Genomic DNA, 22,014 nt, shown 5'->3' with positions numbered 1-22,014 from the left:
TATATGTAGCTCGGGCAGTAATTACAGCAATAATCAATAAACTAACCAACTATTTGCAGTCCATAGTTAATTTATTAGTTTTCCCGGTGAAGACCTCAACCATCCTAACTCTGTCAAATGGCTACAAATTCAATTACAACACTACTCAGATGTGTCATCAGTTACAGCTCCTTTCAATTATTTCTTACGCTTTACATTAAGAGGCTTTTCATAAACTCGGTGATGCTGACCCCTCACAAAGCACACAACGGGCCCCGTAGTCAAAAATAATATATGAAGCCAATCCACTCTGAGCACCAGATTAACAGCTGCATGTCCTCACCTGACCTCAAGTCCCCCGACTCCTTCATAACTCATGGCTCCTGCCACGCGGAGACTACGACATGCATAAGCCCGTCCTGAAAGGACTCTGGACCGAGGGTCCACATATGGTCACGGGCTGATTAGATGATGAGAAAGAAAATCACAGTGAAGAGTCTTCCAGGGGAGAGGTCAACAGGGAACAATTCTGGGGACTGTTTATAGGCTCCTGCTATTGGTTGGATGTATTTATTAATGGTCTGGAAGTGAAAATGACAGCAAGTTGTCCAAGCTTAATGATAACACTATTTGGTTTGGATAGAAAAATCATAAAGGACTTCAGGGAGCTCCAGATGGTCTTAATAGAAGTTGGAGCAGCCAATAGCAGATGCAATTCAAGTTGGCTAAGTTTAAGGGAATGTGCATTGGCAGGAGTTTAAATTTGCATTGAGCACTGGGACCAACACTTGTGGCATCCTCTCAGCTGAAGCTTTCCAAGTGATCACCATGGTTAGTGTCATGTTGACACTGACTTTCTCCTGAACTCCAGGCTGCAGAGATTCTGCTCTAAAGTGGGGGATATTTAAATAGTAGCTTCAAAGAGACTGCCACTTAAGAAAAATGGGACCATGAAGCCAAGGAGAGAAGAGGCCACATGGGGCATTCCCCTGCAAACAGACTACATTCAGTCCTCCACAGAGACGGAGCCGAATGGGGAGCAAGGGCACTTCCGTGACAGGATTGGGGGAGTCCAAAGCTCCTGTCCCAGCAGCCAGTGGGGCCTCCACATGCTCAGCTTTTCCTCTGTTCCTGAGAGCCACTACGCTCTAACACAAATATTAGAATACTGTTGCTCCTGGAGACCAAATACGACTAAGATATTTTGCAGTAGGAGAGAAAAAAAAAACAAGGTTATCATATCTTCATCACTATTTCTTGGGTGTCCCAAATGTCCTAGACAACACAGAGCAGACTGTTAAAATAAGTAACCTCGGGAATTTTTTTTAAGCTTATTCTCTTTCTAGGATGAAAAAACAAAAGCTTTTTATAACATACAGTGTATCATTATTTGAGCAAATGAACTGAGTAATTTTCAAAACCATTTATTTCCTTCTATTTCCTTTCTTTGCTTCCCTCCACCCTGCCTGAAGAACACACTCTACGATCAGTTGTGTGCAGGAACTGAACTGAGTTAAAGGACTCTCCTCTGACTGACTGCTGAACTGATTTTGCTTTTTGGAAGTAAATTCTGGGGTGTCCTTTGACTTAGACATCCCATATCTGAGTCCCAGACCTTCAGGTTCCAACTCCCTGCTAATGAGGTTCCTCAGAGGAAGCAGGTGGTTGAGTGACCCTCACAGGAGAACTGAATGAGTCCCTGGCGTCCAGCTTGGAGCTGGCCTGGCCCTACTTTATTGTAGCCATTTAGGGAGTGAAGCATCAGATAGGAGCTTCCTCTCTCTCTCTCAAATAAATAACTTTGACAGTATTAACTATTTAATGCACGGCATATTTAAAAGAACCAGGTGGAACATGAGCTTCCAACTGTTTGTTCAGCATTGACAAAAATCTTTAAGATACAGAAGCCCACAAAATACCTTTTATGTTCCTATTCAAATGCAGACACACTCACATAGCAAAAATTATATTTGTAAAGCTTCTTCAGCAGGACCACAGTAGATATCAAAATAAAACCCTTTTAGAGACGGTGTCTGGTGCAGCAGTTCAACTCCCAGCTCCACTCTCCTTTCCAACTAATGCAACCCTGGGACGTAGCAGGTGACTGATCAAGTATGTGGGTCCCTACCTCCTACATGGGATACCTGGATTGAGTTCCAGGTCCTGGCCTGAGTCTAGTTCAGTCCTGGCTTGTGTGGGCATTTGGCAAATGAACCAGTGGGAAAGAATCTATATCTCTGTCTCTGCTACTCTCTCTCTCACTGCATATCTCTCTCCACCTCTCTCCCTCTCATTCTGTTTCTCTATAGATAAAAAATTTCAGAGGAAATCTCCAAGTCCTTGATTAGACACAGGATTTAGCAGAAACAAATATGAACCCATTCATAAAGCAGGACACACTGTTGAGTTTCTTATTTCTTAATGAGAGGTTACTCAAAGTAACCCCTCCTAGAACTGGGCATCAATTGCACTATCAGACAATAAATACAAAAAGATGGAAGGAAAAAGGATATAGATTTTTCCATTCTCTCTAGAAAGTGAGAGGGGAAAACAGGGAACAACAGAAATGTTTAAACTATATTAAGGGAATATTTAACAGGGCCCTTTAAATAATTACCAATGATTAGGTATTTAGTTTTCAGAATATGTAGGTTGTGTGTACTTTTTTCTAATAAAGCATTTCAAGTTCTAATTAAAAAAATACTTTATGGAGGAATTAAAAAGATGCAATAGTGTCAGAGGAAAAGCCATGATCCCAGAAGTAGAATATTCGAACAACATAACTTAGAAGAAACTATGCTATAAAAACAGATTGTTGATTAACACAAACTCATAACCAAATGCAGAGAGCTATCACAATGCTGCTGTAATAACACTTGGCTGCTGAATTCTTTCAATACATTAGATATCTCCTTGGAGACCAAATTACTTTACATTTTCTTAAAAGACAATTTATTATAGCTCTGTTTTCTTCTCATTATCTCTTAAAAATATATCTAATGAAGAGAAGAATACAACTCCTAAATAACTTACATAAAATGGTAGTAATGTGTGACAACAGAGACTGGCTTAACACATTGGTTATTATTTAACAGCGTACAACAAGACGAATCCTTACCATGATTCGACATTCCATGTGTCACATGGATCAAAAGCAGCATGTGCCATTACTACAGCACTCATAAAATGAACAACCTCTGGCTGCTAACAATTTAAATAATTGATAAGTTTTCAATTAAAAAGGCAACATTTTAGAGTTTAATTCAAAAATCTATTAAAACTACTGATTTAAAAAACTTACACTTGTGTAGGATAAAAGCTAAAAAAATACTTGCACTCAAGGAAAAGTAATTCTGCAACTTTTAACTCAGACCTTGACATTTCTTTTTATCCTTAGATCGTAAGACTGTTTACTCACCTAACCTTTGTAATCAATAAAAAAGAATAATTAAAGGACTGATGGCTCAAGTATCTGCAGCTTTTCTTCTACATGGCTTTTAAAGACTTCCTAACATGACCACAAATATATTGAATTCCACATGAAAAACTAAGCTGCTGCTTTTTTTTAAACAATAAAAATGCAGTCATCTGTCAGTATTTTCCCTATGCCACTATACCAAATTCTGAAATCAAGCATTTCAAAGCCAAAATGAACCTCAAAAACAATGACCAGTACAAGTTCTCAGTAATAGGCTATCGTGAGACTAGCAACCCAAAACCTATTGTGAAATTAGGTCCAAATGGTTTTCTGGCAAAACTAGATCCCAAAGGAATTCAACCATAAGAGTCAAGGCAGATCAATATCCCAGCCAACCAATCTTGGCTGTGCTTTCCATGAGAGACTCCCCCACTTTTCCTGGTGCTCTACTCCAACGAAGGGTGTGTGATGAAAGGAGTCACGGTAAGACAGAGGAGGAAAAGCAGAGCCACTGAAGTGACCAAAACCTTGCTATCTCTCTTACAAATATTTTCAATTTCACTTCAAAATATTTTACCAAAACATCCTGCATAAGAAAAGTGGAGCCCTACTTACGGTAGGGAGTCAAAGTGAGGGGGCTCTAGTTGCAATCTATAAAATTTATTAATTAGGTAATTTAATGAGAAAATCAGCCAGGCCGCAGTCCATGCACCAGTGCTGATTCATGAAAAATTTTTCTTTTATCCATAGCCTGTCATAAAAAAATGAACATCAAAAACTAAACATACTTTCAAGGTACTGAGATTTGTTCTGTCCATGGTTTTATTTTTTAAGTGATGTCATTCATTCTCTTGGCTAAAAAAATATGATCGGGCCCGGTGCAGTGGCGCAAGTGGTTAAAGGTCCTCGCCTTGCACGCCCGGGATCCCATGTGGGCGCCGGTTCTAATCCCGGCAGCCCCGCTTCCCTTCCAGCTCCCTGCTTGTGGCCTGGGAAAGCAGTCGAGGACGGCCCAAAGCTTTGGGAACCTGTACCCGCGTGGGAGACCCGGAAGAGGCTCCTGGCTTCGGATCGGCATAGTATCGGCCGTTGCGGCTCACTTGGGGAGTGAATCATCGGACGGAAGATCTTCCTCTCTGTCTCTCCTCTCTCTGTATATCCGCCTTTCCAATGAAAAAATAATAAAAATAAATCTTTTAAAAAAAAATATGATCATAAATAATTTTTACTTAGTGTTCCTATTTGGCCAAAAAAAAAAAATACCCATGTCTTTCCACTGACCTAAAATGGAAAATTGATTTGTTCATGAAATTCAAACGTGTGGGGATCCATAAACTAGAGGATCTCTTTTCAGATGACAAAGTGTCTGAATTCCAAGAAATCGCAGAAGTTTTAAATTTAAGGACATGCAATGAAAGGCTATATAATCACAACTCCAATATTTTTCTACAACATGAAACTAAACAACACACTTGGGAAAATAAGTGTGTAAACTGTAATACATGGCACAGCTATCATACGTAAGGTGTTATATAAACACAAATCATTCTGAATCTAATCATAGCAATGATGTAAAACTATCCCAGACCTGACTTTGCCAGACGGCTGGGGGAGAGGCAGTGTATGACAGTGAGCGAGCCTGGGCTTGGACAGAGCAGACTGAACTCCAGTCCCATGGTCAGTTAGACTGGCTCAAAGGCCTTGAGTGCATCTCTCAACCACAGCTTCCTGGTGTGAAACGTGTAGGTGATAACATCCATCTCACAGGGCAATTACTAAAAGGGAAAGAAGAAAGGAAAACCTCCACCATTTACTATTTGGCAGACACACAGAAATGGAAATAATTAGCATTATCACTATGCTCCCACCCAGGAACATTCCTCAAAAAGTGCAAACCTTTTGTGTGTGGCTATGTTGAGCACACAATGAAAGGTATACTGATGTCAGTTCTCCGCAGTGGACAAAAGTGACAAAACTAGAACCCATCTGTGTGCATGTTTGCTAAAGATAACAGCCCAGCATCCTCTGGAGAGTTGGCCAATCTATCAATAGCAGCGCTAGAGCTTTCAGCAGACAGACAATCCTGAGCTGCCTTTCAAGGTGCTGATGAGCTCAGCTCTAAATGTTCAGTACACAAAGCCTCCCACAGAAGTTAATGCGAAGTCAATGGGAAATTGACTTTTCCTACTCTGTGCTGGTTGGAATGCAACGCTCTGTTAATCAGGCCATCCTTCTTGTTCTCTTTCCTCCTACCCTAAATTAAAACTATTGGCAGAAACCCATACCGATAGTTCACCATTTTCATTATAATGAAACAATATCCTGGGTGAAGCTGAAGTCTATCAAAAACCTACAGCTTAACTGGTGGCTAAGACTAGATCCCCAAGAAAAGCTGGGCTCCCAGATTTCTACCATTTCCACTCTCGCCACACTTTGCATTTGTATGGTACTTCAACTTTTCAAAGGCCGTTCACATCTATTACCCCATTTGATCATTACAATGACCTTGTGCAGTAGAAAGGACAAGTATTATTATCCACAATTGACAGATGAGGGACCACGCAATGGAAGGTTAAGTGATTTGCCTAAGGCCAGGAAAGCAGAGGAGTGCCATGGTCTCCTGACTTCCCATCCAGGGCTTTGTATCAGACCACTAGCAAAGGTTTTGTAAACAGACGCGGATAAAATAAAATAAACCTGGAGAGGAAAGCTCAAAATCAGGTCTTGAGGGAGCTATGCCTCTTCATAGTGGAATTTTTCAGGCTTAGTGTTAAATCTTCAGAGCTGTGCCTTGTTCTTTTGTTTGTCTACTTCAGTCCTAGACAAATGTTCATGTAAATTCTCACTGAGCTTTGAAATACAAAAGAAAAGTCACTGCAAGACATATATTCAAATCACTTTGATTCAGCAAGTGATCCATTTTGAGGTGGGGGGGTAGGACGATGCGGAGTACATAAAATATGCCAAAGTACATCTTTAAATCTTGTGTTCATATTAAGCCTGCAGCTACATTATAACTGTAGTCTGGAAGGGTGAAAGAGATCTCCAGTTGAAAGTAGATTTTGAAAAATTTTTTTAGAGCCCAGGGGTTCATTTTTAATGAGCCGTTACTTTAAGTACTGCATAAAAAATACAGGAAATTGATAGTCCATTTAGTCTGCACCATACCTAATGCAAAAGTCATTAAGATGCATTATTCTTAATGTTCATGATATGATCACGATATGATCAGTAAGTGTCTTTTGAGAAGAATGCCCTTAACTTCTGCGTAAGGAAATCTCGGGAAAGCTTGTCTAGCATATAGAAAAATGTTACAGCCACTGTGATTTACTCGCACACATTCACTGTGCACAAGAAACAGCATCCTCAGTTACATCAACTTTTCAAAAAAACAGTCCTCGTTTGTAACACACTCACGTAGGACAGCATTGCCTTCATTTCTTCATCACTCCTCACTGTTATTCGATCACCATCTTCATCTTCATCTGGTTAAAAAGGCAACATAGGATAAGCGGTAAGATTTTTTTTTTTTTGTGAGACACATGATACACAGAGCTCCCATCTATCAGCTCATTCCTCAAATGCCTTAAACGGCTAAGGGTGGTACAAGGGTGGGGAGTGGGCAGCCAAGGCCAAAGCCAGCAAAGGAACATAGTTCTCCCAACAAGGTGGCAGCAACTCCACCACCTGAGCCATCGCCATTGCCTTCCAGGATCCACACTGATTCAGAACACAGACATCTTAAACACTAAGCTAAACACCAGTCCCAAGATTCATTTTTTTTTTTTAACATACAAAAGCCTTGGCTGGGTGGGAGCATAAGACAAGTGGCTTTTTATATCCTCAACACCACATTTTCAGTTTGTTTAGTTTTGTTTAGAATACAATCAGAATCTATTCCACAAAGAATTAAAACTTTCTTTTATTGACAGCTAAGCACCACAATATTATTCATGTCATTTATGACCGATTTAGGTGAAAGTAAATAGGACAAAAACAGATTTGATTGGAGAAACAAAACAAAATAAAAAAGAGGCTAGTCCTGACTTACTATCAATATTTTCTGCCTTTCCTCTAACAGCAGCCAATCCCTCTATTTCTCCATTCTTCCTCTCTCCCAGGCAACCTCTCAAATCACAGTATCATAATAAAAATGGCTGATACATGGTGAATACAACTATAGACAGGGTACCGTGACTTGAGCTTCAAATGCAATATCTCCTTATCCTGTGATGGGAAAACATCATCATCTTTCTCCTTCTATAGAAGACAAAGCTAGCACCTAGGGCAAGGTTAACTTGCCAAACACCTCTAACACAGGACTCCATATACCCCATCCACACCAGCTGTTTCTTTTTGTAATCAGTTCTATTTCTATTCAGTAGGTACTCTCTGATCAAGCTTCAAAAGTGATCCACGTGCTCTGTAATAATTTAGGTCTTAAGACTAGAATATAACGAGACAACAAAATACATAAATGGAATCTATACATTCTGGAATAAATGCCATGAAAGGTGCCACATCCAGAAACAGTACATTTATTTCAACAATATTTCCTTAGTCAAAGTACTTTTAAAACATCTTTTCAAAACCGCTTTAAGAACCTACAGACTGGCCTGGTGCTGTGGTGCACTGGTTGTGGCTCAGTTAAGCTGCTGCGATCCATACCAGCACCAGTTCAAATGTATCAGCTGCTCCACTTGTGATCCAACTCCCTGACAATGCACCGAGAGACATGGATGGAGTTTTAGGGTCTTGTCTTCAGTTTGGCCCCCGTCTTGGGCATTACAGTCATTTGGAGAAAAAACTCGTGGGTGGAAGATCTGTCTTCTTTCCCTCTCTCTATAACTCTGCCTTTCCAATAAATGAATATTATTTTTTTAAAAAAAAAGAACATGTAGACTACATGACAATATTGTACCTCATTTTTGCATATATTCAATTATTTACTATAGTTGAAAGGCAGAAAGAGAGCTCCTCCCATCTGATGGTTTACCCCTCGCGCAACAGCAGAGGCAGGTCCCGGCTGCCAGTCAGGAGCCCAGAATTCAATCTGGGTCGCCCACATGGCCCACCGGGAACCATGTCCTTCAGCCAGCATGTGCTGCCTCCCAGGGAGAATTAGCAGGTGGCAGCCATGAAAAGCAGCTCCAGGACTTGAACCCAGGCCTTTCAGGCATCCTAGGCGATGGCTTACATGACATCAAATTCCTCCCCATGTAACCCACAATGATAACCCACTCACGTCACCTGCCAGGAAGGACTCAGCATGACTCCTTGCTACATTGGCCTACTTAAGTTATCTACTTCATCATTTTAAATGTCAACAAGAAGAGACCATGAGAGACTCTTAAGTGGACAGCTGAAGGAAAACACCAGAAAGGTTTGGAGCCCTGTACACAGCCTTGCCAGTGGCAGGTTGGGGCTACAGACTCTTAGCAGGATGTCCCATCCCAGCTCTCTGGCCACACAACCTTGACTGTACTGACCAGATGCTGAGAATGTTCTGATCCCAGGTGTGGAGCAGCAGACAAATCTCTTGTTGCGAAGACAATAAGCTTGTATGCTCCATGCCTGGGTACACTGCCTGGTGCTATAGAGGAGTGTGGTCAACACACAGCAGTGAGCACTTCCTCCTGTCCAGCCGTGCTCTACTGAAAGGCAGAGTCAAAGGGAGAGCAAGGTTTTCCACCCGCTAATTCACACCCCACAAGGAGAGTGGGAGTTGGCCTACAGTTGGCCAGGACTGGAGCTGGAATAGTTGAAAGCCAGAAGCTTCTTCTTCACATTAGTGGAGGAAGAAGTACGTGGGCCATCCTCTGCTGTTTTCCCAGGTCAGTATCAGGGAGGTGGATTGAGCCAAGATTTGAACTGATACAGACATGGGATGTCTGCACTGCAGGCAGCACCTTGACACACTAAGCCGAAGTGCCAGCCCTCTGCCTGGCAACCAGGCTGTGGAGATCCTGGAGAGGAGTTCTGGCTCTCTTCCAACAGCTAACAACATCTGTCAGCATGGCAGAAACCAGCCACTGGACCAGTTCCACTGGCTCAGTGACCAAGCCCACAGTTCACACTCAGGTTTCTCTCCGGAGTATTTGTTCCCACTCCTAGACTGTGGTTCACTCCCATAGAGCTGCCATACTCCAAGATCAGTAACACCTGTTTAGCTAGCAAGGAGCTGCCAGCAGCATTACCCTAGCATACATTACACTGTGTTCAGTGGCAAAGGCACATGTCAGTTGCCTTCCTAAGGGATGCTGCACACAGAAAGACCTACACAGGAACCCAGCACTTCCTCTTTGTCTTAGATATGGGCTCTCCAGGGCCAAATCAGGACAGCAATGTCACTCCAATGGTACAAACTGAGGAAAGGACTTCCTGTACAGATTCTAGAGAGAGTTTCAAGGCTAAGCAAAGATTTCTAAAACAGTAAACAAAAGCACTATAAAGGATATAATTTTGCAAATTACCAAGCATTTCTGCTTTAAAAAGAAAACAAATTGCATTTCAATATAATCTAAAATGATTTGTTTTGGGGGAAGTCCTAAATTTGCTTTTAAAACAAACAAAAAACCACTTCTAGCCTGAAGGACACAGTGCTTTGTAAATTTCATTTCTCACCAGACCTAGCCATAGATATGATGGCTACAAAGGATCCGCCGATATTCAAATCTTAATAAATACTAGTGCTCAGGAAGGTTCTATTCACATGGGATAGAGCCAAGATGGGAGTTGCCTGGGATAAAATCAGTAAACAAGATTTTTCTTGCTTTATGATTTATTTATTTTTATTTGAATGGCAAAGCTACAGAGAGAGACAAGGAGAGACAGAGAGATCTTCCACCCGCTGGTCCATTTCTCAAATGGCCACAACAACCAGAACTGGGCCAGTCAGAAGCCAGGACCTGGACCATTATCACTGCTTTTTCAGGTACACTGTCAAAGAGTCAGATCAGAAGTGGAACAGCCAGGACTTGAACTGGAACCCAAATAAGATTCTGGTATCACAGATGGAGACATAGTCTACTATGACACAGGCCTCAAAAATTTTTTTTGCCATGTTCTTTTAAAGATTTCCTTATTTATTTTGAAAGTCAAGGCTACAGAGAAAGAAAGAAAGATCCTCCATCCACCTGCTGACTCACCCCCTTGATGGTCACAACAGCCAGTAGTGGAACAGGCTGAAGCCGGGAGCTGAGAGGCTTGTCTAAGTCTCCCACATAGGTGGCAGGGCCCCAAACACCTGGGACATCTTCCCCTGCTCCTCCAGGGCCATTAGTAGAGAGCAGGACTAGACGTAGGAAAGCCAGGACTCAACCCAGCATCCAGAGGGGATACTGGTGTCAGAAGCAGTGGCTTCCCTTACTACATCACGACATGGCTCCAAAATTTCTTTATAATTAAAAATGTTTAATTTACTTATTTATTTGAGAGGAAGATAAAGAGCAAGCCAGCTTCCCAGAGCCCACCACAACCAAGACTAGACTAGGCTGAAACCAGGAACTGGCAACTAATTCCAGGTCTCACACATGGGTGGCAAGGACTTAGCTACCTATGCCATCACTGCTGCTGCTCTGGGTCTGCTTTAGCAAGAAGCTGAGACCTGGAGCCAGAGCCATATGGAACCCAGGTTTGGGATTCAGGTGTCCTACCCACTAGGTGAAAGGTTCATCCTTTGAGTTCCTAAAGATGGGGCATGGATTCCAAAGATCATGTAAGTTACAATCTCTAAATAAAGAATGAGAGAGTGAGAGCAGAATTCGACACAGCAGCCTAGTGGCTACAGTTCTCTCCTTGCACGCACCAGCATCCCAAACAGGAGCCAGTTCCAGTCCCAGCTACTCCACTTCCAATCCAGCTTCTTCCTAATGCACCTGAGAAAGTAGCAGAAGGGGGCCCAGCATGATGTCTCCATGGCTAATCCTTACCTGCAAGCACTGGGGTCCCATACAGGCACTGGTTTGTATCCTGACTACTCTACTTGCCATCCAGCTCCCTGATTATGGCCTGAGAAAGCAACAAAGAACAATCCAAAGCCTTGGAACCCTGCAACTATGTAGGAGACCCAGAAGAAGCTCCTGGCTTTTGATTTCATATTGGCTTAGCTCCAGCCACTGTGGCCATTTGTGGAGTGAACCAGCAGATGGAAGATTTTTTTATCTCTCATTTCTGCAAATATGACCTGCTTTTCCAATAAAAAAAAATAATAAATTTTTAAGAAAGAAAGAAAAAGAGAGAGAGGGAGGGAGGGAGGGAGGAAGAAAGGAAGGAAGAGAGAGAGAGGGGGAGGGAGAGAGGGAAGATGAAAGAGAGAAAGAAAGCAAGAGAAAGAAAGAAAGAAAGAAAGAAAAGAAAAGAAAAGAAAGAAAGAAAGAAAGAAAGAAAGAAAGAAAGAAAGAAAGAAAGAAAGAAAGAAAGAAAGAAAGAAGGAAAGGAAGGAAGGAAGGAAGGAAGGAAGGAAGGAAGAAAGAAAGAAAGAAAGAAAGAAAGAAAGAAAGAAAGAAAGAAAGAAAGAAAGAAAGAAAGAAAGAAAGAAAGAAAGAAAGAAAGAAAGTAAATAGTAGGAGATGGCCCAAGTACTTTGACCCCTACATTCACATAGCAAACCCAGAAGAAGCTCCTGGCTCCTGGCTTTGAACCAACCTAGCTCTGGCTGTTGTGGCCATTTAGGGAATGAACCAGTAGATGGAAAATCTCTCTCTTTTCTCTCTCTCGCTCTCTCTATCTTTCTCTCTCTTCTGCTCTGTGTGTGTGTGTGTGTGTGTGTGTGTGTGTGTGTGTGTGTGTGTGTGTAATTATCCTTTCAAATCAATCAATCTTTAAAAATCAGGCTTACATGATACAGTGATCAGTAGTTCTAAAGGACTGAAGAGAAACTGTTTTATGTAAGCACTGGGTTTCTTTACAAACTGTTTCACTCTTCCTTTTTTTAAGGTTTATGTAAAGTCAAATGATGTTCAATAAATGGCATGTGACAGTTCTTCACCAATCCTAAACTCATCATTTTTATGGACATTATTTCTTTATGTATGTATTTATTTGAGAGGCAGAGCTTTCCCTTCTGGTGGTTCTCATCCCAACAGCAAGGGCTGGGGGCCAGACAAGAGTCAGGAGCTCAGCTCCAGATACAAGTGGAGAAACCCAACGCCCTGATCCATCGCTGCGGCCGCCCAGGGTATGCATTAACCAGGTTCTGGGATGGGCAGTGGAGCTGGGACTTAAAGTAAGGCACTCTAACGGGGGTTGGGGAGTTGAATGGGGTACCTTAGCAACCACACCAAGCCCACCTCATGCGTCCATGCTTTGCACTGGAGCTTAGCTGTTTTACTGAGTCCCTGCCATTCCCAGGGAAGACTTTAAGGTTCTATCTGAAAGGCACAATCTTAACTGTCACTGACCCCGGGGTTGGCCACCCACGAGCACACCCATTCCCTTCACATCCAAAGTGGAGGTGAGCTTCTCTCTGAAGACAACGAGACGACAAGTGTGGAAAGCTAGTGCAGGGTAAGAAGGCAGAGAGACATACACACCAATCAAAAGGCTTTTCAGAGCAAAAAGTCATTCATACACAGCCCATCTAGCATGGACTCCGGCTATTTGCCTATCAAGCTGGGATAGCTTTAAAAATTACACTAGTTGAGCTATAAATCAAAAAGACCTACCTTAACAGGGCACAAAGGCTTTCAAAGGTACAAATATGTTGGGGAAGAACACTAGGAAGTAGAGGTACTAAGTAGAAAGAAGTAGAAAAAATAATCTGAACTCTTTCCGTCTTATACATGGAGGTTCTTTACCATCTGACCAAAAAAGCATTACTGGATATGACCAAGAAAAGGGGGGGTGGGATGGATCTGACACACTGGCTCACAATGAGAATTCCAGGCTTCTCTAGTTGCCTGGAGCATAGTAATATGATTTTCCAGCACATTAGGGAAGCAAAAGTAGAACCAGAAAGTCTATGTACTGGCTGGATTTTGTTAATGTCACTTAAAATGGGGGAAAAAATCCTAGCAAGATACCAAATAGAGTGCAGCAGATGGTAAACAAATATTATGAAGCAATCTTTACAAAATCTGCAGTGTGTCACAAATATACAAAATGGCAGAGTTTGGGAAGAGAGAATCATAACAGGCCATATGTTGCTAGCGATTTTGTTTGAAGCAACATGCAAACTGAAAGAGAAACCAAGGAAGGGAACAGAAAGACTCGACAGGGGGGAGGCGGCCTCAGGTGTGGGGTGCTCAGAATGGGCCTCCGCGTGGGAAATGGCACCCACTGCAGTGGCAGGAGCCCATGGGGGCTTCAACACAAACAATCGCACTTGTATGGGGAGCAACAGGAAGTTAGGGCAATATATCATATGTCATTTGTCACACTTCTTCTGTGCCAGGTGGCAGTCAATTAAAATTACTGCAAAGGTAGTTCTCCCCAGCAAGAGGAAAGAAATGAAAACACAATCAAGAGGTTGAAAAGCATCAACAGGAAACCACTAGAGATGATGTCAAGTTCACAGCCCTTCACGGGTGAGAAGGCCAACAACCCGGACATTACTAGAGGCCACAGCCTCTACAGCCAAACCTGCAGAGTCTCCACTTCACTGCAAGCCTCCCTGCAGTGGTGCCTGTTCTGAGCACTGTGGAAGCCACAGTGGAAGCCACAGTGGAAAAGCAGCCAACACAAATGGCACCAACTACCCAAACTCCCTGCCCTCGAGGAAAGTGCCCTCTAGTGGAGAGATAGGGCATGACCATGTAGATAGCAGGCGATGAGGTGCTCTAAGCAGAAGGTCTGCAACAGAACACTAAGGGACCCATGCAACGGCCCAGTATCTAAATTCTTACCTAGCAAGCATCAGCATCCCACATGAGCGCTGATTTGTATCCCTGCTGCTCCACTTCCCATCCAGCTCCCTGCTTGTGCCCTGGGAAAGCAGTAGAGGATAGTCCAAAGTCTTAGGACCCTGCACCCACGTGGGAGACTTGGAAGAGGCTCATGGCTTCAGATCAGTTGAGTTCTGGCAATTGTAGCCACTTGGGAAGTGAACCAGTTGACAAGAAGATGCTCCTTTCTTTAAATCTGCCTTTCTAATACAAAGAAGTACATCTTTAAATACACACACACATATGTTTTATCTATCTATCTATTCATTATATTTTAAAAAGAAGAGTGCCAGGCATGTTCCCAAGAGTGAGAGGAAGCCCAGGGACTAGAACAGAAGGAAAGGAGAGGAGAGAAACTCATAGGTCCAGAGACACAGTGGCAGGACAAGGTTGGGGCAGATGAGAACAGGCAGGGCCAGGGAGGCCCTTGTGAGGGTGTGGCCTTTGCTCCTGAGCCAGAGGAAAACACCTGGAGGGCTCTGAGGGCTGTGAACATGTGTACTGCCTGAAAGAACAGCTCTGGCCACGTAAGGGAGCAATAGGGGGAGCAAGTAAACCTGTCAGGGGGCTGCTGTGCCCCAGGAGGGCCCCACGGAGCCAAGGTTTTGAGAAGTCAGCACATGATGACTTTTGATCTGAACACAGAGCCAATAGGATTCATGATGGATGCGAACCAGAAGGCCAGCCATTCTAGAGCTGCTCGTGTCAGGGCCTACCAGACTACTGTGCGCCACTACACATCCAGCTACCACAGCAGGGGTTCTACCAAAGCAGCAGCACTGTCCACTGACCTCAAGAAACACCCGGTCTCACCAGTCTCCTGTGGGAGCAAAAGACTTCAAACTTTGTCATTTCCATGCAAATTAGCACAACTATTAAAGAGAAACAGCTACTCTCATAAGGTTAGAAATGGTTTGAACTTTTGGCATCCATGATAATCCAGCCAAAATTTCAACAAATTAAAGTTTTTTGGCAAACTGTTGCTAATTCTAGGATGCATAATTAACTCCTAGATGTTAAGTAATTTTTAGACTCAGGTTATGTTTTCACTAAACTGCCTCGTTTGGTTTATAAGCAATGAATTCCCCCGTCTTTCACATATCAGCTTAAGAAAATCGAACTTCTTTGCTTCCAAATTATTTTATAACTTAGACTTGTCTCTGAAGCATAAAGGGGCTCCCATCTATTCCGTGTTAATGAGAAAAGCAGAGAGGCAGAGAGAAAGACAAGGGAGGAGAAAAGGGAAGGGAACACTGGCACCAGTTTACTCCGCCAAACACCTGCATGAGACAGGACAGAAAAGTGGGAAGACAGCAGCCTAGAACCCAATCCTGGTCTCCAACCACTCAAGGCTCTTCTATCACATGCTTCTAGTGAGTGTAGCCACGACTAAAACCCAGGCACTCTGCCAAGAGATGTGGCATCTTCAACAATCTTAACAGCTACACCAAACCCTCACCTCTAAGTCTTCTGAATGAGGTTGCCTCTGCCAGCTAGACAGAAGGCTACCTCCTAACTTCAGCAGGTTAAGACTCAGCTAAGACTGCCTTCTTCTTCTTTCTTTTTTGTTAAGATTTCTACATTTATTTTTTTTAAGATTTATCAGCGCATGTATAGGCTAATGTGGATGGTGGATTGAGCCAGACCCTGCACTGACTGGCATACACAGGAGTCATGTTGGGGTCACCTCTGATGAGGTTTCTTTGGGGACCTCCACAACTGGACCAATGAACTCAAAACTCCAACCATGGGAATAATCACAGGATCTGTGGTCTGACCGGAGTGCATGTGTCAGAACTGGGCCTCCTAGACTGCTGAAGCCTGTGCAGTGGATGGCATGCCCAGACCACTGAGACCTGCAGAGAATATCCAATACTATGGACAGCAGAAAAAACTGAATAACTCTCCTGTACAAGCTTTGACAGCAAGTATCTGGGCAAGTGGAGACTCTGGGGTGGAGTGTCAGCCAATGGACCTTGGAAAGATTTCCACAACCTTGAGGCAACAAAATTAACAGCATCTCAGAACTATCAAAACCATTTGAGCAGCACCCTCAGAACATGCTCCACATCAGGGACCCTGGGATGACATCAAGTGGCTATCCCACATCCCTGGGCACTGATGTGGTTGTCTACTGGGAGAAGCTCTCTCCCCTTCTCTCTCCTTCTCTCTCCCTTATCCCAGATACAGGAAGAAAAAAAAGTTAAAAACAATTGTCTCATCTACTTTCCCCATACCTCGGCCCTTCCCACCCTATTCAGTGGTTCACATCGGCATGTATCCTTCTTAATTATATAAACAATAAAATTAATTTGTTATATCAAAAAATTATTATTTATTTGAAGGAAAGTTTTTTTAAAGATTTATTCATTTTTATTGGAAAGGCGGAGAGACAGAGAGGAGGAGAGACAGAGAGGAAGATCTTCCATCTGATAGTTCACTCTCTAAGCGGCTGCAATGGCTGGAGCTGAGCCAATCCGAAGCCAGGAGCCAGGAGCTCCTGTGGGTCTCCCGCACAGGTGCAGGGTCCCAATGCTCTGGGTCGTCCTTGACTGCTTTCCCAGGCCACAAGCAGGGAGCTGGATGGGAAGCGCAGCCACCGGGATTAGAACTAACACCCATATGGGATCCTGGCGCGTGCAAGGCGAGGACTTTAACCACTACGCTATCACGCTGGGCCCAAAGGCGAGATTTATGGAGACAGAGGGAGAGACAGAAAGAGAAAGCTCTTCCATCCATTGGTTCATTCCCCAGATGGCTGCTAGAGCTGGTGCTGAGTTGATTCAAAGCCAGGAGCTTCCTCTGAGGCTTCAGGTGCAGGGCCAAGGACTTGGGCCTCCACTACCTTCCCAGGCCACAAGCAAGAAACTGGATGGGAAATGGAGCAGCTGGGACACAAACCCATGCTTATATGTGATGCCAGCACTTGCAGGTACAGGAATAGCCTGTTAAGCCACTGTGCTCCCTCCCTACTCCCCTCACCCAAGGCGGTCTTCCATACTCTGAGAACCTGCAACCTATGTAACTGGAATTTTGCTTCCAAATGTATAATGAGATACAATGTGTGGTTTAAAGAATTCTATCCTAGGGTTGGCATTATACCATAGTAGCAACTTGAGCTGGTCCCTGAAATACTGGCATCCCATACAGATTCCATATCTTTCCAATCCAACTCCCTGCTAGTGCACCTGGCAAAGCAACAGGAAGATGGTTCAAGCCCTTGGGCACCCACACGGGCCACAAAGAACTTCTGGCTCCTGGCTTCAGCCCAGCCCAGCGTTCACTGGGGAGCAAACTATCCACCAAATGAAAGACGTCTCTCCTAATCTCTCCTTCTCTCTACCTGTAACTCTACTTTTCAAAAAAAATTGAAATAAATTTTTAAAAAAGTTTCTATCCAAAATACAAAAGTCTCCCAGAAATTCGTAAACAATGGCAAATGATTCCCTACAACGAAAAGCCTAAGCACAATAGATTCTATACAATAAAACAATCAGGTTGTACAAAGACAAAAACAGATATTGATTCTAGAACCTGATTTCTGAACCAAACTCAGATGCATGGTTTGACAAGTGTGAAGATACTAAGGAGGGATACAGACTTGAACACATGAAGTTAGGGAGGAATGGAAAAGTGAGACACCATAGCATCTACAGTAAAGTCAGCATTGTCCAGATAAAACACATCTGTCACATCACCACTGAGATTTCTGTCCAACAACATTAGCCCAACAGCAATTGTGAAGTAGTTCAGCTAAGGAAAAGCCAGGAAGAGGGATGTGTGTAACAGATGTGCACAGGAAATGCCTTTGTGGGAATGATTAATTCTGATCATCTCACGTGTGTGTGCCCATTCATTTACCACCAGAACTATGAGCATCACCAGGGGACCCTAAGCCTATGTGAGTGCCGACTCACACCACACGGGTAGGGCCCACACCTGCGGATATGGAGGATTTGCTCTGGAATAGAATTTAGCTTCATGTCAGGAGTATTCTCACAGCTGGGAAAAGACAAATTATTCAAAAACGGGTGTAAAGTCAACCTGAAAAATAGTTGAATCCCCACCTGTCTTCTTTTTTATCAAAACAAACTGAAAATGGTACAACATACATACCTATCTACATGATAATGTGTGCCTTAACCTCATTAAGGAAGGAAGAAAAACAGAATATGGATGAATATTTTCTCAATATCCTGGAATATGTAAGAGCTTTCTAAGCATGACAAAAAGCCAGGAGCCACAAAGGAAAATGTGACAAATGGGATCCTGTACCAACTTTAAGCTGCTTTATAAAAAAAAAAGAGAGAAAATAAAAAGATCAAAACAAACAGAAAAGAGCAGTAAATTAAACAAAAATATTTATAATATTTAAGACAAAGGGTCAATTTCCTTTTATATATATGTATTTTTTATTTTATGTCACAATCTTGACATAATTAGGGTAAAAAAAGGTTCAAGCACCACAGGGAGATGGGCAAGACAATCAGTTCCGTATTATTTCCTTAATATATCTGATGTAAAAGGAGATTTTAAGGGAGAAGCCCCACCCGTCTCCCACCCACCCCAGGTCCCGAATGTGGGGCATGCTCCGAGGGTCTTGCTCAAGTGGTTCTGATAGTTCAACTGTTCTGAATTGCTGCCACTCTCACTACTCCAAGCACGATGCGGTTGTTGGAGATTCCACTGATTGACATAGTCCATCATACAGTCTCCACTTGCCCAGTATTTTCATTGCCAACATATAGCTGAGGTGGTTGATTGACTTATTCTGTCCTCTGTCATTTGATGGTTAGTGTTTTGAGTCCAAAAGCTTGATTGGGGGGATCCCCAAAGAAACTTTATCTGAGGTGTTCTTAGACCAGATTCTTGTATGTACTAGCAAGAACAGGCCCGGCACAGTCCATTGCCCCAATCAGCTGGTTGTTGCAGTTGCTGGGTTAGTTCTGTTTCCATCCCTGTCTTCCACTGGAACCAATGGGTGTTTGCAGTCCAGCCTGGTTCTGCACAGCACATACTTGGCCTTCACATAAACCAGTGAGAGCTGCAGCCCAGCCGAAGTGACCCACAATAACCCCCACCAGGCCCGTCCCTACCCTGGTATGCCAGTATGTGTGGCAGACTAGTCCAGTCTGTCCCACATCCCTTTCTGCTCTCATGCATGTCAATGGGTATTAAAATATTGTTCTGTCTAACCAGCTCAACTATCCAGCCTTCACGGATGTTGTTGGGTGTCTCTGTCTAGCCACCCCAGCCCCTGTCCTAGTTTTCATGCCCTCCTGTGGGGGGTAGTAACCCAAGAGGGAGGAGCCCTCTATTTCCCTCCCAGGCCTTTCCCACTCCCAGATTATGCACTCTCCAGGTAGTTCTGTGGTTTAACTTGACAGAACTAGTCCCCAATGCCAGCTTCTGCCAGCTGATGCTGTGGCTAAGGCCCAACAACCCTCACCCACTCTAACTGTAGACTGTACCGGTAGGAATAATCAGCCCAGCCTGGTTTTTCCCTGATCTGGTCCACATGAGGCGCACAGGTATGGTAGCCCTGCCTAGTCTGGTCTGTCCCCATCCCAGCTCACGCTCTCCAGTGGGAGTAGCTGTTCAGCAAGGGAACCACCCCTTTTTCCCGTGCAGGTTCTGCCCCCTCTCTTCCTGGTTCTCACGTGTGCTGGTTGGGTGCTGCGCTCACATCTAGCACAGGCAACCTCACCTTGGCATTCTGTGTTGTGTACTGCTTTTGTCGCAACCGAACCTGGCTCGACCCACACTCTGTTCTGGTGTTCGGATTTGCCAGTGGATGATGTGAACTGATTCAGCCTGGTCTGCCCCCAACTCATGTCAAATCTATGCCAGTGGGACACTTTCCATGGAAAGCTCTTACATCAATTAGAAAAAGACAACCTAATAGAAAAATGGGCAAAGGTGGTAAACAGCTCATAGAAATTAAATACAAGTGATCAAATACAAATGAACAGATGTGCAAGCTCATTTATAATAAAGAAACAGAAATGAAAATAGTAATTTAATCATCTTCTTCACCCATCAAGTTGACTGACCGAGATGTTTACAAACCCAAAGACAACAGGGAGGCAAAGGGGCCTTGTACATCACAGAGTGTTGACTCTAACCTTGGATAGCAAACATGGCAATAGCTAAGGAAGTTAAAAACATGAATATGCTTTATCTCAGTCATTCTAATGCCTAGGATTTTATCCTATATACTTAATCCACAGGGGCTGGCACCATGGCACAACAGGCAAATCATCTACCTTCAAGTGCCAGGATCCCATATGGGTGCTAGTTCCTGTCCCAGATGCTCCACTTCCCATCCAGGGTTCCTAATTACGATCAAGGAAAACAGTGGAACACAGCCCAAGTCATTCAGACCCTGCACCCATGTGGGAGATCTGGAAGAAGGTTCTGACTCCTGGCTTTGGATCAGCTCAGCACCAGCCATTGCAGACATTTGGGAAGTAAACCAGCTGACAAATGAGCTTTCCCTCTCTGTCTCTACTTTTCTCTGTAAATTTGGATTTTGAATAAAAATTAAAATTAAAAAAAAAAGTCCACAATATGCAATATTAGACAATGCTGCTGACTTCAGCAATTTTTATAATTAAGGTTCAATGTCCCTGATATAAAATGCTTGAGGTCAGAGGTATTTTGGGTTTCAGGATTTTTTTTAAGACTTTGGATTATTTTACACACATAATGAGATATTTTGGGGATGGAATTCAAGTCTCTTTTTTCAAGATTTATTTTTATTGCAAAGTCAGATATACAGAGAGGAGGAGAGTCTTCCATCCAAAGGCTTTGGGCTGTCCTTGACTGCTTTCCCAGGCCACAAGCAGGGAGCTGGATGGGAAGCGGGACTACCAGGATTAGCAGCAGTGCCCATATGGGATCCCAGTGCATTAAGGTGAGGACTTTAGCTGCTAGGCCACCACACCAGGCCCAGAATTCAAGTTTTAACACAAAATTCATTTATGCTTTATGTACTTCCTACACAAAGCCTGAAGTCTATCAGAAAGAAATATTTTGGGGGTGATTTCAGTTGTACTATTGCTTCACATAGTTTATTTATCTGAGCTCCTGGTTTAGTCCATAAAAGTCCACAACAGTTTGTGGCCAGGGGTTAAACACAGGAAAACTCAATCCAGCTCTCCTGCAGGGGCAGTGGGTAGAAGGGACTCCAACACTTGAGCCATCACTTGCTGCCTCCCAGGATCCACCTGAGTAGGAAGCTGGAGCCAGGAGATAGAGTCAGATATAGAACCCAGTCACTTCCACAGCAAACAAGGGCATCTTCACCAACATGCCAATCACGTTTTATGGTGCCTGCATTTTCATTGTGCCCTGTCACATGAGCTCAGGTACAGAATTATCTACTGTGTCATCCTGCTGTAGCTCAGAAAGTTTTGTATTTTCAACCTTTAGATTACTACACTAGCTATACTGAAAACTGGTAACAACTGGAATGCCCATCAATAGGATAAACAACCTACAGCCATGAAAAAAAAAATGTGGGGCCTGTCACTGTAGCCCAGCAGCTAAAGTCCTCACCTTGGTATGCCAGGATCCTAATAGGCACCAGTTCTAATCCCAGCAGCCCCGCTTCCCATCCAGCTCTCTGTGGCCTGGGAAAGCAGTCAAGGATGGCCCAAAAGCCTTGGGACCCTGTACCTGCATGGAGACCTGGAAGAGGCTCCTGGCTCCTGGCTTTGGACTGGCACACCA

General features: G+C 43.5%; 1 protein-coding gene across 5 annotated transcripts in view; it reads right to left on the bottom strand.

Annotated features, from left to right (window-relative positions):
* MAP2K5 (mitogen-activated protein kinase kinase 5) overlaps nt 1–22,014 on the bottom strand; it is a 251,876-nt gene that overhangs the window by 217,990 nt on the left and 11,872 nt on the right. For all 5 annotated transcript variants that reach the window (XM_040969749.1, XM_040969747.1, XM_040969746.1 and 2 more), the window contains exon 3: nt 6,815–6,882. In XM_040969749.1, the coding sequence (XP_040825683.1) occupies nt 6,815–6,882 (68 nt within the window). The remainder of the gene's footprint in view (nt 1–6,814; nt 6,883–22,014) is intronic.

This window comes from Ochotona curzoniae, unplaced genomic scaffold, assembly GCF_017591425.1.
Source record: "Ochotona curzoniae isolate NIBS_2020 unplaced genomic scaffold, NIBS_Ocur_1.0 scaffold_4701, whole genome shotgun sequence".
Taxonomy (NCBI): Eukaryota; Metazoa; Chordata; class Mammalia; order Lagomorpha; family Ochotonidae; genus Ochotona; species Ochotona curzoniae.
The sequence above is the reverse complement of the archived record's forward strand: the minus strand, read 5'-3'. Positions and strand labels throughout refer to the sequence as shown.